The sequence below is a fragment of the Myodes glareolus genome, chromosome 13, assembly GCF_982192425.1.
Source record: "Myodes glareolus chromosome 13, mMyoGla1.1, whole genome shotgun sequence".
Classification (NCBI taxonomy): Eukaryota; Metazoa; Chordata; class Mammalia; order Rodentia; family Cricetidae; genus Myodes; species Myodes glareolus.
In genome coordinates, this window is record NC_142038.1 from 70228883 (window position 1) to 70251697 (window position 22815).

The window sequence follows — 22815 nt, forward strand, 5'->3', positions numbered from 1 at the left end:
ATGTCACTTGAGCTATGGAGTCCTCTTCGGCTTCCATGGGTAGATTTATCATCCCATTCTGTCTGCGTCTTTAGCAGTTTCTCCCTGACATTATAATTTTGTGATTGTCTTTCCAGTTTGTGGTGCCATGTTCAAAGGCAATCAGTTGGAAAGAGGAATAAAGTCATCTCTCCCTCCCCTGCGGGCCCTGCTCTCACTAAGCCCTGTTGATTTTAATTCACTGAATGTTGATAAAATTTGCTCAGTCTCGATACCCAGGCCTAATTTAAGTCTGTTTGCTAAGGTGTTCTCCCTACCTACCCCTATTTCCCAGAAAACAATTTGGAAAATTCTCTATCAGATAGTTTGCAGGTGGACTCCTGGTCCCCAACACCCCCTTCCTTGGCCCAGCCCATAAGATAACCCCAGGCTCCCAGACATCTACACTTTGACCCTGTGTAACTCTCCAGCTTCAACTCTTGACTTCCTGCCCCGCTGCATGGGCCGCAGGACAGGGAGCTCATTGTCATTCCCTGGGCATGTGCACTTTCTTGCTGTCTCATTTCAGCTCAGACAGTGAGCTCTTGCCGTAGCCTCCCTGCCAGGCCCCTCCGCTTTACTACTACAGGCCTCTTTTGGGGAGATCAGAGGACCCCAGGAACCTCCTATTCCCCGGGGCTCAGCACTTCTACACTTCCTCCTTGAAACTTTGTGTCCCTAAGCCTGAGTCTCATTCTGTTTCCAGTGGCAAATGAGCACTCAGAACAAGCTTTCCCAAAGGGTCTAATTGACTTTTTTGTAATTGGAAGAACAACAGAGTTAGAATTCTGCCTCTTCCTGTATGTGAAAGTGTGGGCTTGGGTATTCCACTTCCTGTGAGAACTCATTTGCTCATCTGTAAAATCTTGATATTCTTCCCGCCCCAGAGAGGCTTACGGAAGATCAAGTGAGATTCCAAGGCCTTCTAAAACTTAACAGTACCCCAAGGATCTGTAGCTGATAGCTCTGCGTTTTTCCATGGTCAAGAATGATTCTCCATGTGCTTATGCTGAAGATCGACGTCTTGCGTCCACAGATAGGTTACATTGGAATTAATGTCATGTCGTTTTTTCATTTGCCAAATGTCCAGCTGCTTTAGAGTTTGAGAGCAAAGTGGAGGACTTGCAGGAGATCCTGCAGAGCCTAAACTGCCTGCTGTTTGACCTGTATAGAGAAAAGCCTGCTCACGCAGGCACCGCTCAATCATGTGCAGTTCACAAGAATGCGTGCGGTTCACAGCCCTGTCAGGCATGCATGGGAAGCTGGAGCGAGAATTCCTTTCCCTGCATCTGATTTCCAGCATTTCATCTTGGGCCTGATAGAGTGGTCACTTAGGGATGGGATGAGGAAGGTGTCCCAACAAGATTTGAATGGACTGTTGGAGATCATGGGCTTCACACATGGCAATGTGAAGGGTAGGTAGACACGCCTTTCTTGTGGGTTACCATGTAACATAAAACTCTGGTGGGTTGTATATTTTCGTTTGTTTGTTTGTTTGGTATTTGGTTAAATACTCCATTAAGAATCCTGTCTTGGTTGTGACACTGTGTTTGGCAGCGTCCTTAGTCTTTCCCACTCTAGAAACCAGCATCCCAAACTGTGACAACCAAAAGTATGTGATGAGATGTTATTGAATGTTCAATGAGGTAAAAACACGAATGTCAGACATTCCATCTTTAAATATGGGTCATGGGTTATATCAGAGGACCTCCCACAGGCTCACATTGTTTCTGGTAAGGCAAGAGACTTGAGAAGTGGATTTGCCTTGCCAGGGCAGTTCCTGCTTGCCAACAAGTTAGTCCCCACAAGTCTCAAAGCTGATAACAGCCAGCCTGAGCCTGGGAGAATATAGTTAAACTGGAGATTTACTAACCTACAACTTGACCCAGTCTGAGCTTGGGAGAATGCAGTTAAACAAGGGATTTGCTAATGTAGAACTTGACCCAGCCTGAGCCTAAGACAATGTAGTTAAATGGGATTTACTAACCCAGAACTTGAAATAAAAAAAGGCAAAATTTCTCTAGGAGATTATATTTACTTGAGTGTTGCCTGTTTGTTTAACATGTTAACTTTGATACTTTGAACAGGAAAAGAATTATATAACACACACTTATATATATAGTTATATATTGTATATAATTTTTGAAACAGGGATTTATATAGCCCACGCTGACCTTGAACTTGCTATGTAGTTGAGAAGATCTTTAACTCCTCATCTTCCTGCCTCTGCTGCCCAAATTCTGAAATTATAGTCATGTCCAACTTGACATAGATATATTTATAGGAATATTAACATGTATTAGTAGCATCGTGCTTTTCTGAGATCCAGTTTTGTCTTAGGGAAGAAAATTAATTAGTTGCTTGAAGTGGGCATAAAAAACTCACAGGGCTCCCACAGGTGTTTATTATGAGCAGTCAGGGTTTTTACAAGGTGCCCTTTATTCTAGACAGTCAGGCACCCTTCATAGCCGAGGAAGGTGTATAGAGAGAGACGAGGTAAAGTGTATCGGAGTGAAATTCTTGTTTTGATGGAAAGGAGACTAAACCATCCAAAGGCAACATCCGCATATTCCTGATGGTCTTGAAGTATCTTTGTAATCTCCTCCCTGTAAGTTCCGACCAAGGCATTATTGGTGCCAGCTTTTCTGCTTAGTTAAACACGTTACTCTTGGAGTTGAAGCAAGTCACCCATTTGTTCAAAGTCTGTATTTCACCGATCGTGGAGAGCTTCTCCGTGCAGCTGCACACTGACCCTCCCAGTGTCCAGACGAAAGAAAACTGCTTTTTCCTCTATGCCTTTCACAGTTTGTTCTGTCTGCATCCTTCCAGCTCTGTCCTGACAGCTCCACCATGCTTGAAGCTTTGCTAAGGGTGAAGAAGTCAGTCCCTACCATGGCAGTGGGACACAGGTTATAGCACGTCTGTCAGACTGGGGAGTTCCCTTTACTTGTTTTGATGAGATAAAAGTTAAAACCTTGCTTTTACCAAGTGTCTTCCCTGGATCAGGGTGCGTGTAACTTGGCTCTCCAGAAAGCTAGTATGGTAATGCCTTCCTGTGTCTCATACTCCACAAGTATGAGAGACCTCTCTTCTTGCTCCCTAATTGGTTCAGGATTATGTATCTTTTATTATGAAATTGGTAGCAGGTGGACATATTAGAAATAATTCAGTGTATACACCCACGTGTCTCTACCTGTCTTCACATCTTACTTTGCTGATTCACTTGCTTTACAAAAGAAATGAGTTACTATGGATATATCTATTTGAAGCCACCTGAAAAAAAAAAAAGCCTTCCCTGATGCATGCCCTCCCTGGGGGTGGCTGCTATCACAGCCTTGTCCGCTTCAAAATCCTTCTTCTGTTTACTTGTATGTGTCGTAGCACTGACCATCTTTGTGATTAAATTTTGTAAAAATGGAACAGTAACTCACATCTTTTGTTTATTTGTTTGTTTGTTTGTTTGTTTGTTTAAAGAGTCACCTATACCATCACGTGCTTAGTCTTCAGCTTTAATCTGGAATACCACATGAATGTGTTTTTTGAATTGTTCAAATGAACGCTCATCCTGAACTTGAATTGTAATTAGAATTCTCTTTCCACATTGTATATTACTTTAAGGTTCTAACTATTTTTGCATGTGCTTGACAAGTTGCCTATGGGACTATGTGTAGACCAGTTCCTCAGTTTTAATGTTGCTGGATATTTCTCTTTTTGGATTTTGGAAAAGGCATTGGTCCATTCCCCTGTTGGTGGACATGAAAAGACTACATAGATCCTGAGACATCAGCCATGCTTCCCTGAACATCTCTCCGTACATTTACTAGGGCGCCCAGGAGCAAACATCTCTGGGAACGGATTACAGTGTAGGAGGCAGCCATACTTATCCTCAGCAGACTTTGCCAAATTGTAGGCCCGTTTGTACACTCATCTCGGGTAAAGATTTTGGTCCCTTTGAGTCCCTGGTTGTATGTATTCTTTTCTCACATATAATCGACTTGAAACCTGTCATGAATTGGTTCACTTTTGGTCTGTATCACTAAAATACATACCGAAACAGCCAGGTGGAAGCAATAGTATTTCGGCTCCTGCTTTCCATAGCCTTGGGCAGGGTGATGTGTGAGTGTCATCTGTGGCGGAAGCTGGACGTCACAGCTGAAAGGAAGCAGAGAGGGGAGGCCTGTCTGCTCCTCCCCTTTACTTCTGGAGGGACCCACGCTCATGGAATGGTACCGCCTACCTTCAGCGTGGTTCTTCCCACTCAGCTGATCCTCTTCAAATGTTCTCACGGATTCACCCCAAAGTGTGCTGCAGCCATCCCTTAGCTTATGCTATATTTCTGTCAGGGTGACACTCGAAATCTTCCTCCGTAAGGCTATGCTGCAATCTCTCTTGGGGCTCCTATTAATTTTTTGAGATTAAATATTGCACAATATTTAACACATGTTACGTTTGTTTTTTATTTCCTTAGACATGAGAAGAGCAGATCAGCTATTAGATGAGTGGCTCTTTGTAATGTCATTATGTCTGAACTTCATATGTGTAATTCAGGATTTCTTTTCATTAAGAAGCAGCTTTGTATTGTTTCATCCAGACCCCACCTCTTCTGAGTTCTGTCACTTTGGGTGTAGGGATGGGGTGGGGGCAATGATCATTTCTTTCTGATTGATTGTTTCTGTCATTGAAGCCTGTTCCTAACACTTTGACTACTGAAAATCCTCCCTTTGATGTACTTTATGTATCCTTTCTCCCTCTGTGTTTGAGCTGTGTAGGTTAGAGCTTCCTGTAGTTAACTGAGAATACTTTAAGGTATAAGCATCCTGAGATTGGACCAGTGACGCCAGAAGTGCAGTGCAAATGTGGGATGGTTAATTCAGCAACTCTCGGTGTGACTGAGTTTTAAGCATCCTGTGAGTAACTGAATATATTGATAGAGAGGAAGATGCAGAAAGACTCCTAGCTACTTTCCTAAGTGTAAAAAAAAAATCTTGATTGAATCCATCTTTTAAAAATAGTTTTTAACAAAACCATGTCCTTTGAATTAAAAGATGCTCGTGTGTGTGTGTGTGTGTGTGTGTGTGTGTGTGTGATATTGCTTGGTTTGACTTATCATGTACTGTTTATTCTGCAGTAAGTTTATCATAACTTTTTTCCATCAACAAGGCATGTTGAAATAAACTTCATGAAGAACTAGATGAGAATATGATATAAAACTATGTACATACTTGAATGTATACTTTCTCCATGAGCTCCCTTGTTACTATGGGTGATGTGTGGGCCCCAGGGACTATTTGGCTGACTCCTACTCCCATGCCTGCTTGGTGCTTTTCATTCACAATGGCCATTTTAATGGAAATGGCCAGTCCTTAGAAAAACCTGGAATGTGTATTATGCAGATTTTTTTCAGGACTAGACAAGTGGGATTTGTTTCTTCAACTCCAATTATCAAAAGGATTAACCCTTTGCCCTCTACATTCTAATCGTAACCCTTCAGAAACAGAGGTTGTTTGTACAAGATAGTTGGGAAAAACCAGGGCTGATGCCAAGTGGACTGTTCCCCGTTGAAGGAGGCAGCAATCATTGCCTGCATTTTTCTCTTGTGTTCCAGGCGTCTGTGGAGGCTTCTGGTGAGATCTCATTATGCAAGACTGGATTTCCTGAAGATGTGTACAGTGCAGTCTTACCGAAGGATGTGCATGAAGGACAGCCTCTTCTCAATGGTAGTGTATTTAAAAGTTCTTGTCTATACAGAGTCCAGTGTGCTCTTCAGAAGCCCTCGGACTCACATCTGGGCTTAACAAGTGTGGCCGTTTCAGTCTCCGTAGTGAGACTATAGGGACTTTCCTGCATGGATTTCCTAGATGCATTGTTGGAAGGCTCCTGGCCTTGTGAGATGCTCAAGTTTTTTCCTTGTTCAATTTGTACTAAGAACTTCACACAACCGCTTTTCTTGCATATATTTTACTTAGTCTGAAGAATGAAACTCATCAGACATCTGATTCTAAGGGTCAAAAATTATTTTCCAGAATTTCAGAATAGGACTCATAAATATTAACTTGGATTTAGCATGCTCAATTTTAATATCTGGCAAAATTATAGTAAATAAATTTAACACGTAGACTCTCAGGTGGGAGCATGAAACCTGTGTTTTTGCTATGACGCTGCTTATAGAAATTTTTGAAAGCTTGTCTATGTGGAGTATATGTGAATATGAAGTATAGACTCATTTTCCATATGCCAACAAAGCTAGATCAAAACCAGAATATAACCTATCTAAAGCAAAACTTAAAACCCCTTCCTTTAATTCCAGTGGGAAACAAAATTTTGATTGGTAGCCTTGTAGTATCATCATGAACACATTTATCATTATGTGGTGTGTTATTGGAATATGAAAGCAAGAATTGATCAGTCAGTCATATTTAAATTTCAGTTTCCTGCAAATCTTGCATATCTCTGAGGCTGTGTGAGAGAGCTGCATTTAGAAAATCTGTTAACCTCCACTAATTAATTTGCACTGAGCTCTACCACATAGCCTTAATTGAAGTGTCTCCATAGCACTGAGAAACCCTAGTGCTCTGATACTTAAGAATACTGGAGGCAGAGGACTTTGAAATGTAAATGACCTCTTAGCTAGGGAAGCTCTTTGGTACAACATGCATTTTATTTTAATTTCTATTGAAATTATGATGTGCTTCCACCTATGTGGTCTTTCTGAAGTTGATTTTCATTTTCAAGCATCCTCCTGCCCCTGCCTCATTACACTCTTTTAATCAGTGTTTGTCGGAGGTAGTCCATCTCAACACAGAATCATTATCTTCTCTGGTGGGTAATGGCTGACTTGGTGATGGCTTAGTTCAAATCACAGGGCACCAGCTCTTTCTCAAAGAGAGTCTGGAAGACCTGCAAACGTTCCATAGTCTTTGTATCTGTAAATTACTGTGTAGTAACCTAGAGCCTGCAGAGTGGGGAAGTATTCCATAAGAGTGTGAAAATATATTGACATAATTCTAAGAAATAGTTCAGCCAGGCAGAAAAACCGTGAGGTAATTGGTTGCATTTTTATTGTATTTTTGTGATTCATTTTTAAAAATAACTAATACCTTTTTCTGATTTAATCTGTTTATTACAAATAAGCACATAGTCTGTCACCAGCAACCATTGACTTAAGATGAATTACTTGGACATTTTGAATAGTTTTAAAAATGATAGCTTCTTTTCTAGCTTTCAATAATGCTGGTAACAAAAGAAATGGGGCTTAGCTTTTTGCTCGTATCTTTTTAATATAGCCTATACTTGTGATTTCTCTTGAAGTTGTGATTGTGAAAGATTTAAAGTATATTTGGCTTTGCTCTCCAGCCAGGCATCTTGGGAGATGAAGAAATGATAGCATGTAGTTTTGCACATGACATACTATTACCGGTTTTCTTTATCCTTCTGAGACTATGCTAAAGGACAAGCCAGCACATGAAAGCTCAAGACATACTGTTTAAAATGCCCCCTCAAGGAAATAAGTAACTTTGGAAAAAGAAGAAAATTCACTCAAACTTCTGAGAAGCATTAGTCTTAGTGTTACCAGATAATGTTCCCGTCAGAAACCCGACTTTTAATGATCGCAAGCTTTTATCATATATATATATATATATTACGTATCTTTGGAGTCTTTAGTATAATAATAATTTGAAATTATGCCATTCATGGAAGCAAAATGCCATGCCATAATTATGGATGAGTTTGGATACTGCGGTTGTTCATTTCACCTTATACACACTGCATTGCTAAGCCATTGAGGGGGGATTTCTTCTGGTGTATGCTAGTGGCCTGTAGGGTTTAAGGAAATAATTGTATATGTGAATCTTTGGCTCTTTCCCAAGCCATTGACTGCTTGGAGTGCCCTACCATATGAAGGTTAATGTTCGAGTTACCACCACTAAAGTTACCATGTTTTCTCATTTTTGCTGTCTCCCCTCTGTTGCAAAACATTCCTGTAACATATATGTGACTTTCACAGTTAGAAACAGTTTTCATACCCTAGCCAATCATTTTAATTCTGTATTTCACTCTGTTTTAAAGGTAAAATATAAATCTTGCTATTTCCTATAATTTCCTATTGATGACAATTTTAAATAGGACAGTGGCTTGCCTGATGCATGGCCTACCAACCCTTGTGAAAGAGCTGAAAATTTTGGTGTTTAGGACCATGGTTGCTAATCATTTTTTGACAGTTGAGTAGTAATCTTCATGAAGGTACTTAGAAAATATTAAGCTCTCATTAAAGATGTAAGATGACATTAGAGAGTCACAGAGGAGCATTGCATGTGGCCTGCACAGTCCTTGGAGAACAGCCTGTCCCCAACTTCCCTTTCATTTTTCTCCATTTATCATGAATTTCACGAGATGACACACCTTAAGAACTGGTTAGGCCCTCTAGTATCTCTTGCAGATCTTATGGTCTTATTTTTGTAACATCATTGAGTTGAGGTACTTATGTCCAGGGTTTGGGCACATAACCTCTCGTGTTATATTATGTGAATACCTTGACTCACTGAAGAGAGTCCATTATTTCTAAAATGGTTATATGGGCCTCAGTTCTGTTTTGTTAGCAAAACCAGATTTTTCGTAGTCATGTGTCTATTTTTGAACATACAGGTGGTTTCCAAGTTTCTTCTCTAGTGTATAGTGCTGCTATGGAAATTCGTGAGAAAGTTGCTGTTTCTTTAGGGACAACAACATCTTCTGGAATTTGTTCAAAAGCAGAATTTCTAGGTCAAAGGAAAAATAGAGTTTGACAGGTGGATGTTTGTTGCTGGTTTGCATTTGGTACAAATTTTCTATTTTTCAGCTCATGTGTGTGCATGTGTGTGTGTGTGTTTGTGTGTGTGTGTGTCTGCCACATTATGTGTGTATAGGCCAGAGGATAACTTCATGTGTTGGTCCTTGCTTCTACCCCGCTTGAGTCTGTGTTTCTGTTGTTACTGCTTGTGAGTCGGGCTAGCTGTCCTGCTAGAGTGTCCAGGGACTCTGCTCGCCTTCCTCCTCCTCTTCCTCCTCCTCCTATCTCTCTGCAGAAACACTGGGGATACAAAACTTACTGCTGCTGTGGCTCTTTGCTGAAATCCTAACTCAAGTCCTCACCCTCGAGTGGTCAGCACTTTGACCACTGAACTATGTCTTCAACCCTGTAAAAAATGTTCTTTGTAAGATAAAAGTTCTCTCTCTCTCTCTCTCTCTCTCTCTCTCTCTCTCTCTCTCTCTCTCTCTCTCAGCTTATACATATGTTACTTCATTTTCAGATCTTCATCACCGTGTAATTTTGTAATTTTTTTTTTAGATTTGTTCTTTCTGGTGAAAGGCAGTTTTTCATCCTATGAGATATATGTTTGCCTTCACGAATTAGGATCAGATCTGTCATGTTTAGGCAGTCATTTTTACCTTACATTTTCCTATTCCAGTTTCAAAGCACTTATTACCAACTCTCTCATTTTCCAGACAAGCAAATTAGAGCTCCAAGAGATTACAGGCTTGCCCGTGATTACATAGCTCCTTAGTCTGCCAGATACAGACCTGGAATTAGAACTCAGTGCTATTTTTTTCCATAACCCAGTTCCGATGATGCTGATAATTAAACAAAAAAAGAAGAAAAGTCCTCCACAGAGATGGAGGAGGTCTTAGTCCATATATCCAGATGTCTTATGCAAAGCTTATAGAAGGTCCGTTTTGTCTCTTGACACAATGACTGACATGCAACTCTGAAGATTTGGGAGCCATTACATAAACAACATCTCTTACACACACACACACACACACACACACACACACACATACACACACACACGTATGTATGTATATGTGCCTTTTATTTATTTTTACTCTTAATCATTTATACATGCCTACCAGCAGAAAAATGCAGGACTTTGGAAGCTCATATTTAACTTATCTGTCACTAATCTAGGAGAAGAAGAAATGACTTTGTGCAGTACATTTCTTGAAAATAAAATAATTGCCATCTGCATTTCTGTCCCGTGTTCCCAGTATGTGACACGGCACCAGCAACTCCCCTGCCATGGCAGAGGATCCTGGGTTTCCAGCGGGGTTGGCACGAGGGATGTCTTGTGTGTTTTGAATTGGTTGTCCTCATGCTGTTTTGCCAAGTCAACTCCTCAGATCTGGTTAACATAAATAGCAACTGGCAATTACCATGAATATTTTCAGTAATCCATTCTGATGCACAACCTCTGGGCAGCCCATGATGATTATGTTCAACTCCCTGGGATTTAATTTAGATTAGTGTGCTTGCTGATTGAGGCTGTTCTGCATTAACGTGGGGGGCAGAAGGATGGTAACTGGAGACAAGATGACTGAAGTCGTATTATTAGTTTAGAAGGACAGTAGAGCTAAAATGCTGTGCTGTTTGTGTGTTTACGTGTGTGTGTGCATGTTCTTGTGGGGGCAGTTTGTATGGGGGAGTGCATGTATACGTGTTTATATAGGTCATCCCTGTGTATTTTGCCTCAGTTGATTTCCAGGTTGGTCATTGTAGCACAGTGAACTGGGGCTGGTGATTGGATGTAGACTGGCTGGCCAGTGCATCCTAGAAATCTACCTGTTTCTACCTGCTTTTATTACAATTGCTTGTTCCAGGACCCAACGTTCTTCTTGCAGTTGATGTTGTTTTGTTTTGTTTTTGTTTGTTTGTTTTTGAGACAAGGCTTCTCTGTGCAGCCCTGACTGTTCTGGAAATTGTTCTATAGACCAGGCTGGCCTCGATCTCCCAGAAATCCACCTGCCTTTGCCTCTTGAGTGCTTGGATTAAAGGCATGTGCACCACCACTCCCCTGAACTACGCCCAACTTTTAATAAGAGTTATGGGAATTGAAAGCTGGGCACTATACTTATGTGGCAAGCACTTTTGCTGACTGAGCCATCGCCCCCAGCACTTCCTAGACTATTTTTTTTCCCAATAGTAGAAGTGCCTTTGTATGTTGCATCTCACTGAATTTTAACAGAGACTAGTTCATGAAGATCTGTTAGGATTATTTTGGTAAATTTTGTTCATAATTAATATGTAAAATGTTTTTTAATATTTGAATTGTAGGTTTATAAGCTTCTTGTTGATAAATCCAAGCAGGCCATTACAGTTCACTGGCTTCTGTTGGATTATGGGAAATGGCACAAATCACAAGAATTGTTCTCTGTGTTGTTGGTAAGCAGCTGGGTGTATCCTTGGGTGATCATTTTTCAAAGTGTTCTCATGAGTAGTAGGGTTTTTTTTGTTGCTTTTTAAGTCAGGGTATTTTTAAAAAGATAGTTTTAAAACCACTGACTTTGTTTAAAGTTATTCATTTTTTATTTTATGTGTTTGTTCATTATCCCCACCGTGTGTATGTGGGGTGGGGCTGGGACATGCTTGGAGGTCAGAGGACATCTTGCTGGAGGTGGTTCTCCCTTTCCAACCTCTGTCACACTGGGTACTCCTGACTAGCTGGTTCCTGACCTTTGGGTGATTCTCTGCCACCAGGTTCTCAGGATTACTTTGTTGTTATTTTGACTTGCAGAGCCAGTTTTCAGGCACTGGGAAGTTTTTTTTTTTTCTTTAAGCAACACAATTCCCATATAATAAGTAAAACACTGGTAACTTTTGTCTTGTTTATATTCATTTAGACATTATTTCTCACTTCGAAGTTTTTCAAACCCCTTGGATGCTTTTTTGGCCCTACTTTTTTATTACAGTGCCACAGAGGAAGGCACGTCTGTCTGGGTGTACACTTCCTGTTTAGCTTCTTTTGTAGGTATTTCTGGTCTTGAGAAATTTGAAAGAGTTGAGGTTGGCTCTTTCACCAACGTGTAAGAGGAAATACATGTTAAAGACAGCCAGGCATGGTTTGCCTGTCTCGTGCAAACCCTCGCGACCAGCATCCCAAGTATTTTACAGATCTTCCCTCATAAGATCAAAGGAAACTTTTCTGTCCATCCTCATGGCCAGCATCTGTCAGGGACTATGTGTATTGGAGAAATAAGCATCAGGAAAAAGATTCAGTCGATAAGGGAAATGGAGGATGTGTGCTTTGGCAATTTCACTAGGGTGGTCAGAGTCCAAGGGAAAAGTAAGTTTAAAAATGGTATTGTATTGGTTCAACAGCCATAGGTACTTGGGGGGAATAATGTTAAAAATAGCGAACAGTAGGTGTTAGGGCCCCGAAGGAGAGTGCCCGACTGAGCAGCCTGGAGACAGGAAGGGGCTGAGGTGAAATGAGGTCAGTGTAGTAGCGGCCACTTTGTGTGAGGCTTTGTAGACCAGTGTAAGGACTCTGGCTTTGACTAAGAAGAGGTAAAGAGGTTTGGAGGGCTTTCAGCACAGGGAGGACATGATCTGACTTCAAAACAGGATCACACTGGCTGTGACACTGAGAAAAGGCAGGAGGAGAGGCCAGATGGAAGGCTGGTGTGAGGGGGGTGGGGACCGCGGTGATGCTCAGGAGGGCAAGAGCAGCCTTAGACTTTTACAGGAAGCATAGGCAAGTAAAAGTGGTACAACATGAAATTAGCCCTTTTAAAGGGATTGCTGTGATAGCTCTTGGTCTCTTCAGTGTGGCGCACACCAGCCCATTCTGTTCCAAACATTTCTACCATGTCAAAGCAGGGGCTCTACACAAGAAGCATGCTCCTCCTCTCAGCTACCATCCCACGCACACACAAACACACACACTTCTGTGTCACGTCTTGCACACGGCACAAAATCTGGAAATCCTTCGACGCTCTAGTTTGTGCCATCAGAACCCCATTCCTTGGGGTAGGTGAATGGTATTCATTGTAGGGCCCATTCACCCATACAGAAGCACGTAAGTTATATACACATATACACCAAAATGCATTCATCCATTCTGTTAATGATTCACCCATTGAGAGAAAATAGAGATTTTCACACGTAGGGCCACTGAGAATACTGTTGGTATGAACATGCATAGGTAATGCATACGTTCTTTTTGAGAACCTGTTTTTTTGTTTTTGTTTTTTCACATGTATGCCTGAGAATGAAATGAAGAGGCTGTGTGCCCTTTCTATGTTTACATCCTTCCTTGTTGGCAGAGGCTGCTTGTTTGTTTCCTGGCGGCCCAGACCTGAATAATCACACAGAAACCATATTAATTGCAATACTGTTTGATCAATGAGTCTAACATATTTCTAGCTAGCTCTTACATCTTTAATTAAACCATTTCTGTTAATCTGCGTATCACCACTAGACTGTAGCTTACCGGCGCCGGCATGTTACTTCTTCAGCAGCTACGTGGCGTCTCTTTGATTCTGCTTTCTTTCCTCCTCTCTCTGCTTGGAATTCCCACCTTACCCTATTCTGCCCTGTCCTAGGCCAAAGCATCTTTATTCATTCACCAATATAAGCAGCACATATACAGAAGGACTTCCCACACCACTTGCAGACCTATGAAATGCTTTCTCCAGAAGCAGTATTCTCCCAGACCAACACTTGGTATTTTACATTTATTTTTATTGTAACTATCCTGGTGGGTATGAAGATGCACCTCGTTAGAGTTTTGATTTGAATTTTTATGACGATTAATGCTGTTGGACATAGTTTTGAATGTTTCATTTGTATTTAATTTTGAAGAAATACTTATTCAAGTCCTTGGTTCACTTTTAGAAATTTAGAACTTTAGGTCTTTGTTTTTGAGTTATGAGAATACACAGAGGGAGAGGGAGAAGGGAAGGGAAAGGGAGAGAGAGAGAGAGAGAGAGAGAGAGAGAGAAGCAAGCCTTTCTTAGATATGTGGTCTGTAGACATCTCTTGTATCCTGCTGCCTTAGTCTTTTTGATGTTATGATGCTATAACAAAATATTATAGACTGGATAGTTGTTGTTAACAACAGAAATTTCTTTCTCGTTTCTCTGAAGACTGAAACATCCAAGTTCAGAGTTTGTGCAGATGTGGTTTCAGGAGATGGTTTACAATCTCATGTGAGACCTTATGTGTACTACTGTGGCCCCCTGGGGCAGAAGCAGCCAGGGAGCTCTCTATGGCAGTTTATGTCAGGGCTCTCGAGAGAAGTAGAACTCGTAGGATGAAACACACACACACACACACGCACGCACGCACGCGCACGCACACACACACACACACACACACGGAGAGAGTTTATTAAAATGGCTTGCTTGTAGGCTATGGTTCAGCTAGTGTAACAGTGGCTGCTACCAGCAGAAAGTTCAAGAATTCAGTAGTTGTTTAGCCAAGAGGCTGGATGTCTCAGTTGATCTTCAGTATACTCTTGGGAGAGTCCTGAAGAAGTAGGCTCTAATGCCAGTGAAGGAACGGAGTTGCTATCAAGAGTGAGAGCAGGCAGGCAAAGCAAGCTTCCTTCCTCCAGGTCCTTGATAATAGGCTGCCAGCAGAAAGTGGCTTGAATAAGGATGAATCTTCCCATTGCAAAGATCTGGATTAGAAGTGGGTCTTCCCATTTTAAATAATTTTTAAAAACCCTCACTGGTGTGCTTAGTCTTTAATTCCAGATGTGGTAAAGTTGTTAACGAAGAATAGTTATCACAGGGACCTTTTTATAAAAGCACTGGCCAACATAATCATAATGCAGAGTTCTTGTGACCTCATCACATTTCCAGAGCCTGCTTGTGATGCCACCATATGGGCTGTTAGGATTTCAGCATGCGGATTTTGAGGTGGGTGGAGGGACACAAACACTGAGACCACAGTAGTGGTCTTCTCACCTTCCGGAACATGTCTTCTAGTGCATAGATATTTTCTTGCTATTGTGTGTGTGTATGTGTGAGTGTGACTGAACTGAGAGCCTTGAATATATATATATATATAAAGTATTTTACCACTGAGTTACATCTCTAGCCCTTCCTTGGGTTTTAGACACGGGATCTTGTTATATAGGTGTAAGTATACTTGTTTCTTACATAAAAGCTAGCCCGGCCTGGAACTGACGTTGCTTGTGCCCTTGACTATTGGTATGTCCACCCACCTGACTGTATTTTCAGTTTTCATGTAAATCAGCATACCTACTCTTTTTCTCTTTTTGTTCTTATTTTTTGGTGCTGTATCTAAGAATTTCATGCAGAATCAAAGACTAGGGAGGTTTGCCACTGTGTATCTAATAGTTTTGTGGTATAAAGACCTTTAATATGCAACCAAACCTCTGTTTTATTTTTTTTTATTGTGCCATTTTTTGGGTGCATTTTCATATAGGGTTAGTGGGATGTGATGGATTGAGCACATTGCCATGATAGATAAAAGAGTTGAGGGAGGCTTTAAGGTCCGAGCTCTGGGTAGGCCAGTACTCACTGTGACGTTGCTTGATCTGAGAAGCCAGGGAGACATTCACATGGAATTCTGAGGCTCAGTGGAGAAACCAAGGCTGCAGAATGAAAAGTGTTCCATATTTTTGTCACAGGGAAAGCCATACGGAAAGCCATGGCACAGATCAGGCCATTAAGGAGTTGATGGGTGAAGGGAAGACCCAAGACTAAAGAAAAGAAAGAGTTGAAGAGTCCAGTAGTAAGGAGACCAGTGCGGAAAGAAAAGCACTGGGAGGGAGCAATGACTTCCAGGGTGAATGAGAGAGTGTTTCAAAGTGACAGAGTGATCGTGTACACTATATGTCTGCTTGTCTGCTGAAAGGAGAGCTGAGGAGCCTCCTTTGGGATCCATGAGGTAGAGGTGCTCATATCTTTGATGAAAACTCTCAGAGACAGCTATCAAAAGCTTGACTTGCTTCTATGTTCTACAGTCAGGTAGATCAGGGAAGTTGCATAAAGACTAAATTCCCATGAGAAGAAAGGGAAATTTGAATTGAAGATAGAAGGGGAAGTAGTTACGCAAGGGGGATAATTATTAAATAGGTTTCTACATGTCTCTAAGATGAGAAAACAAGTCCAGTGGGAAGGAAAACATCACAGTACAGTAGACAGTCGCAGTCAGCCGCACAGACAGCATAGACCTGGCTTGGGAAATGAGATGAGGTGGAACGCATAAGTCTCTATAGCCGCCAACCCTGGAGGTGTTTGAAACCCACTGCAAGGCCTTTTCCTACCGAGCCTCAGACAGTTGCCAGTCCTCATGCCAGCCATCTGATTTATCTGGAAGGTTTCCTCTACAGAAATGGCAAAGAGGATAAAAATAAAACCTTGGTGGTGTTCCATGATGTGAGCAGTATTTTCAGGATTCCAGTATCCTGAACGGATGGGACCAGAGTACTGCCACCTTTTTCTCCTCTGAGATGGGGAGGAGATCTTTCCAGTGATGTCTGCTCTATCTTTGGAACCTTCTCTCTCTCTCTCTCTCTCTCTCTCTCTCTCTCTCTCTCTCTCTCTCTCCTCTCTCTCTCTCTCAAAAAATGATTTCTTATAAGTTTAACAGAATCATATTCTGAAAATTTTACCCCCCACATTGAGCTAGTGTAGTCCCTTATGCTCTGAGATCATTGCTTTTTATCATTTTTTTCCACTCAGAAGAGTGTTCTTGAACATTTGACACACAATAATCCGTTTTCAAGAACTCAGAGGTTTTTGAAAAAAGGCCCAAATCCTTGTTAGAGCAACTTGGATTCCAACTTCTCAGCATCCAGTGCATGGTTACCTGGACTCCTTCAATTTCCTAGGTCCTGGCTGAATAGCAAACAGTTTCTTCACTGCTGTTTCAATTGTTTAGATCACTCACCTCTTTAAAAAGGGAAACTGATGCCTTTTCCCTTAACTGAAGCAGTCACATGTGCCGTGATACATATGACAGAGGCATTCCTCTTGCCTTCGGTGCATGTTTGCCTCTTCTGGGTAACCACACATAGCAATGGAATTATTTATAGTGGCATTGTCGTTTCGGGTCTGGCCAGAGGTGAAATTAAGTCAAGTTTCTCAGTGACTCTCAAACATGATGCTTTCCATCTTGACTGGTAAAATTTATGTTTTATACAAGTGTTATGCTTGTAAGTTGGGCTGTTTTCAATAAAGATCCTAGCTTTACCAATATCTGGAGACTCACATGACATGCTAGATGCTCAGTGGCCAGAGGAAAAGATGCCTGTAATTGTTTTCTAGAAGACCATTTGAATAGAGGAGCAAACAATAAAATAAAGATGTTTTAGGTGACATTAATCAGCTTGAAGAAATGAACACTTTCCTGTTCTCTCTTCCTCTCTAAATTAGGAAATGATTATGAAGAAGGTGATGGATCTCAGCCTGCAGCAACTTCCAGCCACTTGCTAAGACTATATTTCAGTACTTGGCCCATGACTTCCCTGAAGTAGAATTTCTTAATGCCAGGCAATAGAGAAAGTGTGTACCTACAGTGACGTGTGCAGGCAGAAGCAGCACAGTCAGGACGTCTCAGTTCCTACTCTTTCAGGTCTCCGTGTCAAATTCTTTTTTATTATTCTTTTCGTTCTTTCTTTCTTTTTTTGACACACAGAAAATGAACCATTTTCAAGAATCACACATGTTATTAAAACAATTGTGACTCTAACATTTTTTGTAGATACATAAAGTCTTATATGCATATGTGACAAAGAATTATAATCAAAAACCAAACTGACTGAAGGAGCAGAGGGGACCAACAGAAGCAGGAGCGAGGGGGGGATATGTTCAACACACAATGTGTATTTGGATGAAAATACAATACCAATGAATATTCCATAATGCGACTTTTTAAAAAGCACATGCATTGGTATTATAATAGATGTTTGTCCCCCAAAATGACAAAATATGAAATTCCTGATTGGGCTTGCTGATATATACACATTTCTTTTTCTTTGCAATCATCAGTACCTGATGCTTACCGGAATCTGACCTTTATTTTTTACTTCTTTTCCCCCATGGCCTTTTGGAATTTGTCTTCTCTGTACCATCAGTGGAAATGCTCATTTATGTACTTTTTAATTAAGTTTTTTGAAGGTTTCCCAGCTTTTAGTTAATTATTTATTTTTATGTGCGTTTGTGTTTGGTTGTGTGAGCTTCCGTGCCCTACATGCACGCAGGATCATGTGTAGCAGAAGAGGCATCAGATCCCCTCCACCTGAAATTACAGGCAGTTATAAGCTCTTTGTGGGTTCTGGGAATTGAACCTTGGGCCTTTTGATGTTCAGCCAGTGCTTTTAGTCTCTCAGCTACCTCTCCAGCCTCTAAATTTTTCCACATATAATATATTTTGACGATTTTTTCTTCTCCAGCTACTCCCAGTTTCTCCCCACCAATCCAACTTTATGTGTGTGTTCTTGCTAGGCCCTCTTGCACTCTCTGTCTCTTACTCTGGGATCCTTGCCTTTTAATGACTAAGTCTTCTCTCCAGTCCTGAAGCTTTCTTTTCAAAAGAGAGAGAGAGAGAGAGAGAGAGAGAGAGAGAGAGAGAGAGAGAGAGAGAGAGAGAAAGAGAAAGAGAAAGAGAAAGAGAGAAAGTAAAGTCCTTGTTAAGTCTTTACAGGTAACACTGGTCACAGTTCCTCATTTGGAAGGAAAAAGTCATTCATGGCGTCCTATGTTGTGTTTCCTTCTTTAGGCCACAAGGTTCATCTTATGGATGCTGGACTGTGCTATTGTGTGTATGTATGGAGGGGTGAGTTTTAGGTAGCTTCCCAAATTAGATTACCATTAACTCAGCATCCATGCTCTATGTTGAACTGAGAGTGAAGTTGAGTGTGGAGCCAGTTTCAAAACTTATGTTTATAGTCCCTGCATGGCCCCTTCCCTGCCCTCTCTTGAGTGTGTGGGATTCCCTGGACCTGGAGTTGGGTAATTGTGAGTCTCCTGATGGAGGTGCTGGGGACCAATTCAAGTCCTGTGAAAGGGCAAGTACTCTTAACCCCAGAGCCGTCTCTCCAGCCCCACTGAACCTCCCTCCATGCTTACCTGCAGAGGTAGTCTGAGCAAGGGCATGCTTGGCAGGGAGGCAGCACCTAGCTGATCACTCTGCCTTTAACCCCGAGCTGGCCACCAGCTGGTTTTCCTGAGTTCTCTCTCCTCAGCTCTTGGCTTTATCACCCTGCCACATTATATTCTCAGAGCCTGCACACCAGGATCTATTGCTTATCATTTAGTCTCTGATTTCAAAACTAACCTCAAAATGAATCAGCTTCAAATTTAGCATGAATTATGTATTTAAGAAAGGGATGCAGATTAAGTGGCTTTCTCGGGGCCTAGGAAAGATTTCTGCTAAGTAGATTCGTTCAACAATTTTTTTTTTTTGGAAGAAAAAATTGCTTGGAAAATGACATTGCCCAGACAAGACTGATACATTATGGTAGCAAGGAAAACACTAATAATTTTGATGACCATTAAATGCTTTTCTATATGATATTAAAGGTCAAAATAATGGGGTGCTTTAATGAAATATCAGAGGCCTCCACAGAGTCTAGTATTTGTCATCTTAATTCCTTTGTAAAATTAAATCCTCCCAATTTCCAAATTATTCACGTACGTAATTATTCCATCAGTTCAGTCACTTACATCTGCCCTGGCATCTTTTGTTGACTTGTCATTCATTCAGTGTAAGAGATAATAAATTCACTGAAGCAATCTTGCTGCATTTACATTGTAGGGAAATGGTCCTTCGTGAGATAATTGCTACTCAACTGAAAAAGTCCCAGCTTGGTGTTCATAATCATTTACTAATTGATAGATACCATGATTTCTCAACTAACTATAGTGCCCCAATCTCTCAGTTTTAGTAGTTTTCTATTTAAACATCCTAAATACTGCCTAATCTTAGTAATATTATAGCGGTATTTTCCAAGCAATTACATAAGGAAACAGCTTCATAGGGGGGTCCTTTGGTAGATTGGCTTCTGTGGTCTCATGTAGACATGTCCCCAGTTCGGTGTAAAAGTTCGTAGGGACCACCTTGCCTTTGACATTCAGAACACTCAATGTAAGTGTGTTCCAGCTTCACAGTGCCTCACATTTCCGGAACAATGTCATGTATCATGCTTGAGTTCCTGAGCTCTGCAAGTCTGGCAGACCAGGCTGTGGCTTCCATACAATGATGAGTCTCCAGGATGCTTGTTACTCACCTAGTACACACTCCGTTAGGTTTTCAAATCCATTTTTGGTAAGCAAGGGGCAAAGTCCCTTACCTATGCCGTTGCCCAGTGATCAGAGAGATTTCTGTGATTTCCTGGAGAAGGTGCCGAGGGCCCTCATGGTTGTGTGGGGTTATCACTGGTGGCTGCAGTTCACTGGCAGGTTTTATTTTATTTCATTCAGTCCTGTTTCTTCTTAGGGTTAAGGTCATGGAAAAAAGGCCAAGTAACTCACATCACTGGCCATCTCTCCATCTTTACTTAAGGAGCATAAATTTATTTCTGTGGTGTGTAAAGGAAAACACATGTGGTCCTCATTGTTCAGTACATAGGGACAGCAGGCAAGTCGTCATAGATACAGACAAAAATCACTTGTTTGCCACAACATATTGAAGTTATAGCCTATGAAAGCAGTAGAAAGCAACAAAAATATGCAAGGCTATCAAGCAAGAGATTTCATATATTAACAACAACAACAACAACAACAATAATAATAATATTCATCAGTAATATACAAGATCCAAATTCCCATGATTTATTGATCTTTAACTTTTAATGTGCCTCTGCAAAAAAATACTAATGTAATAAAGACATTCAGACACAGTGAGTATTCAGGAGTCAAGGTGTCAGGATTTGAACCCAGACCTCTAGTGCCTATACGCCTATACTCCTACGGATGTACTGTGCCTGTGCAGACTTGAACAAGTGAAGGCTCCCATAGGATAAAATGAATGCTTCAGAGAAGACCATGGAGGTCACCTGAATAAGAGCAGTTTCAGAAGATAAATAGTGTATCTGTAACTTCAGACTGTGTTCTATGTTTACTTTTGACATATATGTCTATGCTCGTATGTGCCATGTGTGTGAAGGTGTTCCCAGAGGCCAGAAGAGAGCTGGAATTACAGGTGGTGCTGAAGTGTCTTGTGTGGGTGCTGGGAAGAGCTCATGCCCTCTTTTGTATCTGCATGACAGAGCCTTCTCTACAGCTCTTCCCCACAAATTGTGTTTGGTTATCATTGTTGCAAAAGATTTCTCCCAAATACAGACCAAGTCCTGAAAACACTTGAATAACTGAGTAAGGAAAGAGTTGTGTTCGGTGGAGATTGGAGTGCTCTGTGGGTTTGTGGAGAGAACAGTGCATCCCAGAGAGTTTTTCCTCAAGCAAGTGTTTGAGAAGCTATGTTCTGGTCCTTCGGGAGATGCTAAGTCCATCTCTGCTTGGGCACCAGAGTCTCTGATCTTGGGAGCCCTCGTCAGCCGTACACTTCTTGGCAGAGTGCAAAGAAATCTGTCCCTAAACGAAATTACTGAACTGCTGCATTAATACGATCCAGGAGCTCTTTCTACCCCTGGGCCCCTCGTCGTGTTAGCTGATAGGCTCCATTGATTGTGTAAGGCAGCGTGAGATGAGCTTTCTGTTCTGTCGCATGCAGCGAGTTGCATTCTAACTGACGCAGGTCCCCCAGAAGGTCTCAAGGAGGTTGTGAGCACAGGCGTTGAGCCTTCAGGGGAATTAGAGGCCTGCATGAGGTGCAGCTGGAAAGGGAAAGTCTTACGGTAGGAATACAGAAAGTTGCTGTGATCACGAGACTAAACTGCTGTGCTCTACCGCTCAGGGCCAGCTGTCTCAGGTAGGGGCTGTGCCACTGTCTTGATCGGTACTTCTGCATCTATCACAGTGACCAGACAACCTTGGCTCCTTGGTGTTAGTGAATAGAGGAAATAAGCAAGTATAAATGTGTATGGGGGATTCATTGAGAAGCCGACAATTATATCAAAGAGTTAGTTTTTCTAGACACTAGAGTTAAGTATTTTTTAATATGAAATTTAGAAATAAATAGAAATTTAGAAAGATGGAGGAGAGAAGCAGGGTGCTAGATTGTAAGTGGGTTGAAGAGCTATGGGTAAAGGGGATTTGAACGGAGCTGTAGAGTCTCTTTTCCAGGTCATAAAGCGGCCTTAGGAACGGTTTCTTCCCTGCCAGGGCCTTTGTGTTTTTTTACCCTCTTCAAATGGATTTTTTACTCCCAAACATCTTCCAAAATATTTAATTTTGTAGACTGAGTATAAAGGATAAAAATCCAGGCCTTTTTCTAGGTCACATCTCAATATAAACTCTACACGGCAATGAGGGACGTGCCATATGGAAGATGCTATCAAGGGTCCCTGGCTCTGGCTCAGACGGACGGAAGACAACTGTCCTAAAAGAGCAACAGTGTGCAGACGGGGGACATCACCCCTGAGGCCTGACAGAAAACTCACTGCCCAGGAAAAATATCCCTTTTCCTAGGAGAAGATATTATTTCTCCTTAAGTTAAAAATAAAATTCACCAGAAAAACTTGCCTCTCTTAAAGGTTTTAGCATAGAATACTCATTTGGGCTTTGAGAAGAGTTTATTTGGTCAACAAGTTGTAAGGCATTTTTCAGCCTTGAATAGCATCTGCCGTCTTAGTATTCTTTGCATGTCTGGCTAGCTGGGGAAATGGTATGAAGAACTGTCTCTAAAAGTCAGGACTCAGGTGAGCAGAGGAGTGTGTGAATGCAACTTTCTACGTGTCTGATTATAAATTTTTAATTAACTCAATCTTTTAAAACTAGCTAACTCATCAGAACATGGGATTGTTTGTGGCTTGGGGTCTAAGCGTGAATGAATGTGAATGGCTGAAGATCCTACACATGTTAATGCTTATGGCTTGGGGTGCTTTTCTCTTGTAGACAGGGCTAGAGGAAAGGCAGCGACCCTCTCAGTCTCAGCTCTGCTTTTGA

At 41.4% G+C, this 22815-nt stretch overlaps 1 protein-coding gene across 2 annotated transcripts in view; it reads left to right on the forward strand.

Moving 5' to 3' along the window:
* Cdh2 (cadherin 2) overlaps window positions 1–22815 on the forward strand; it is a 225697-nt gene that overhangs the window by 29941 nt on the left and 172941 nt on the right. For both annotated transcript variants that reach the window (XM_048447915.3, XM_085700091.2), the window contains exon 2: window positions 5624–5735. In XM_048447915.3, the coding sequence (XP_048303872.3) occupies window positions 5624–5735 (112 nt within the window). The remainder of the gene's footprint in view (window positions 1–5623; window positions 5736–22815) is intronic.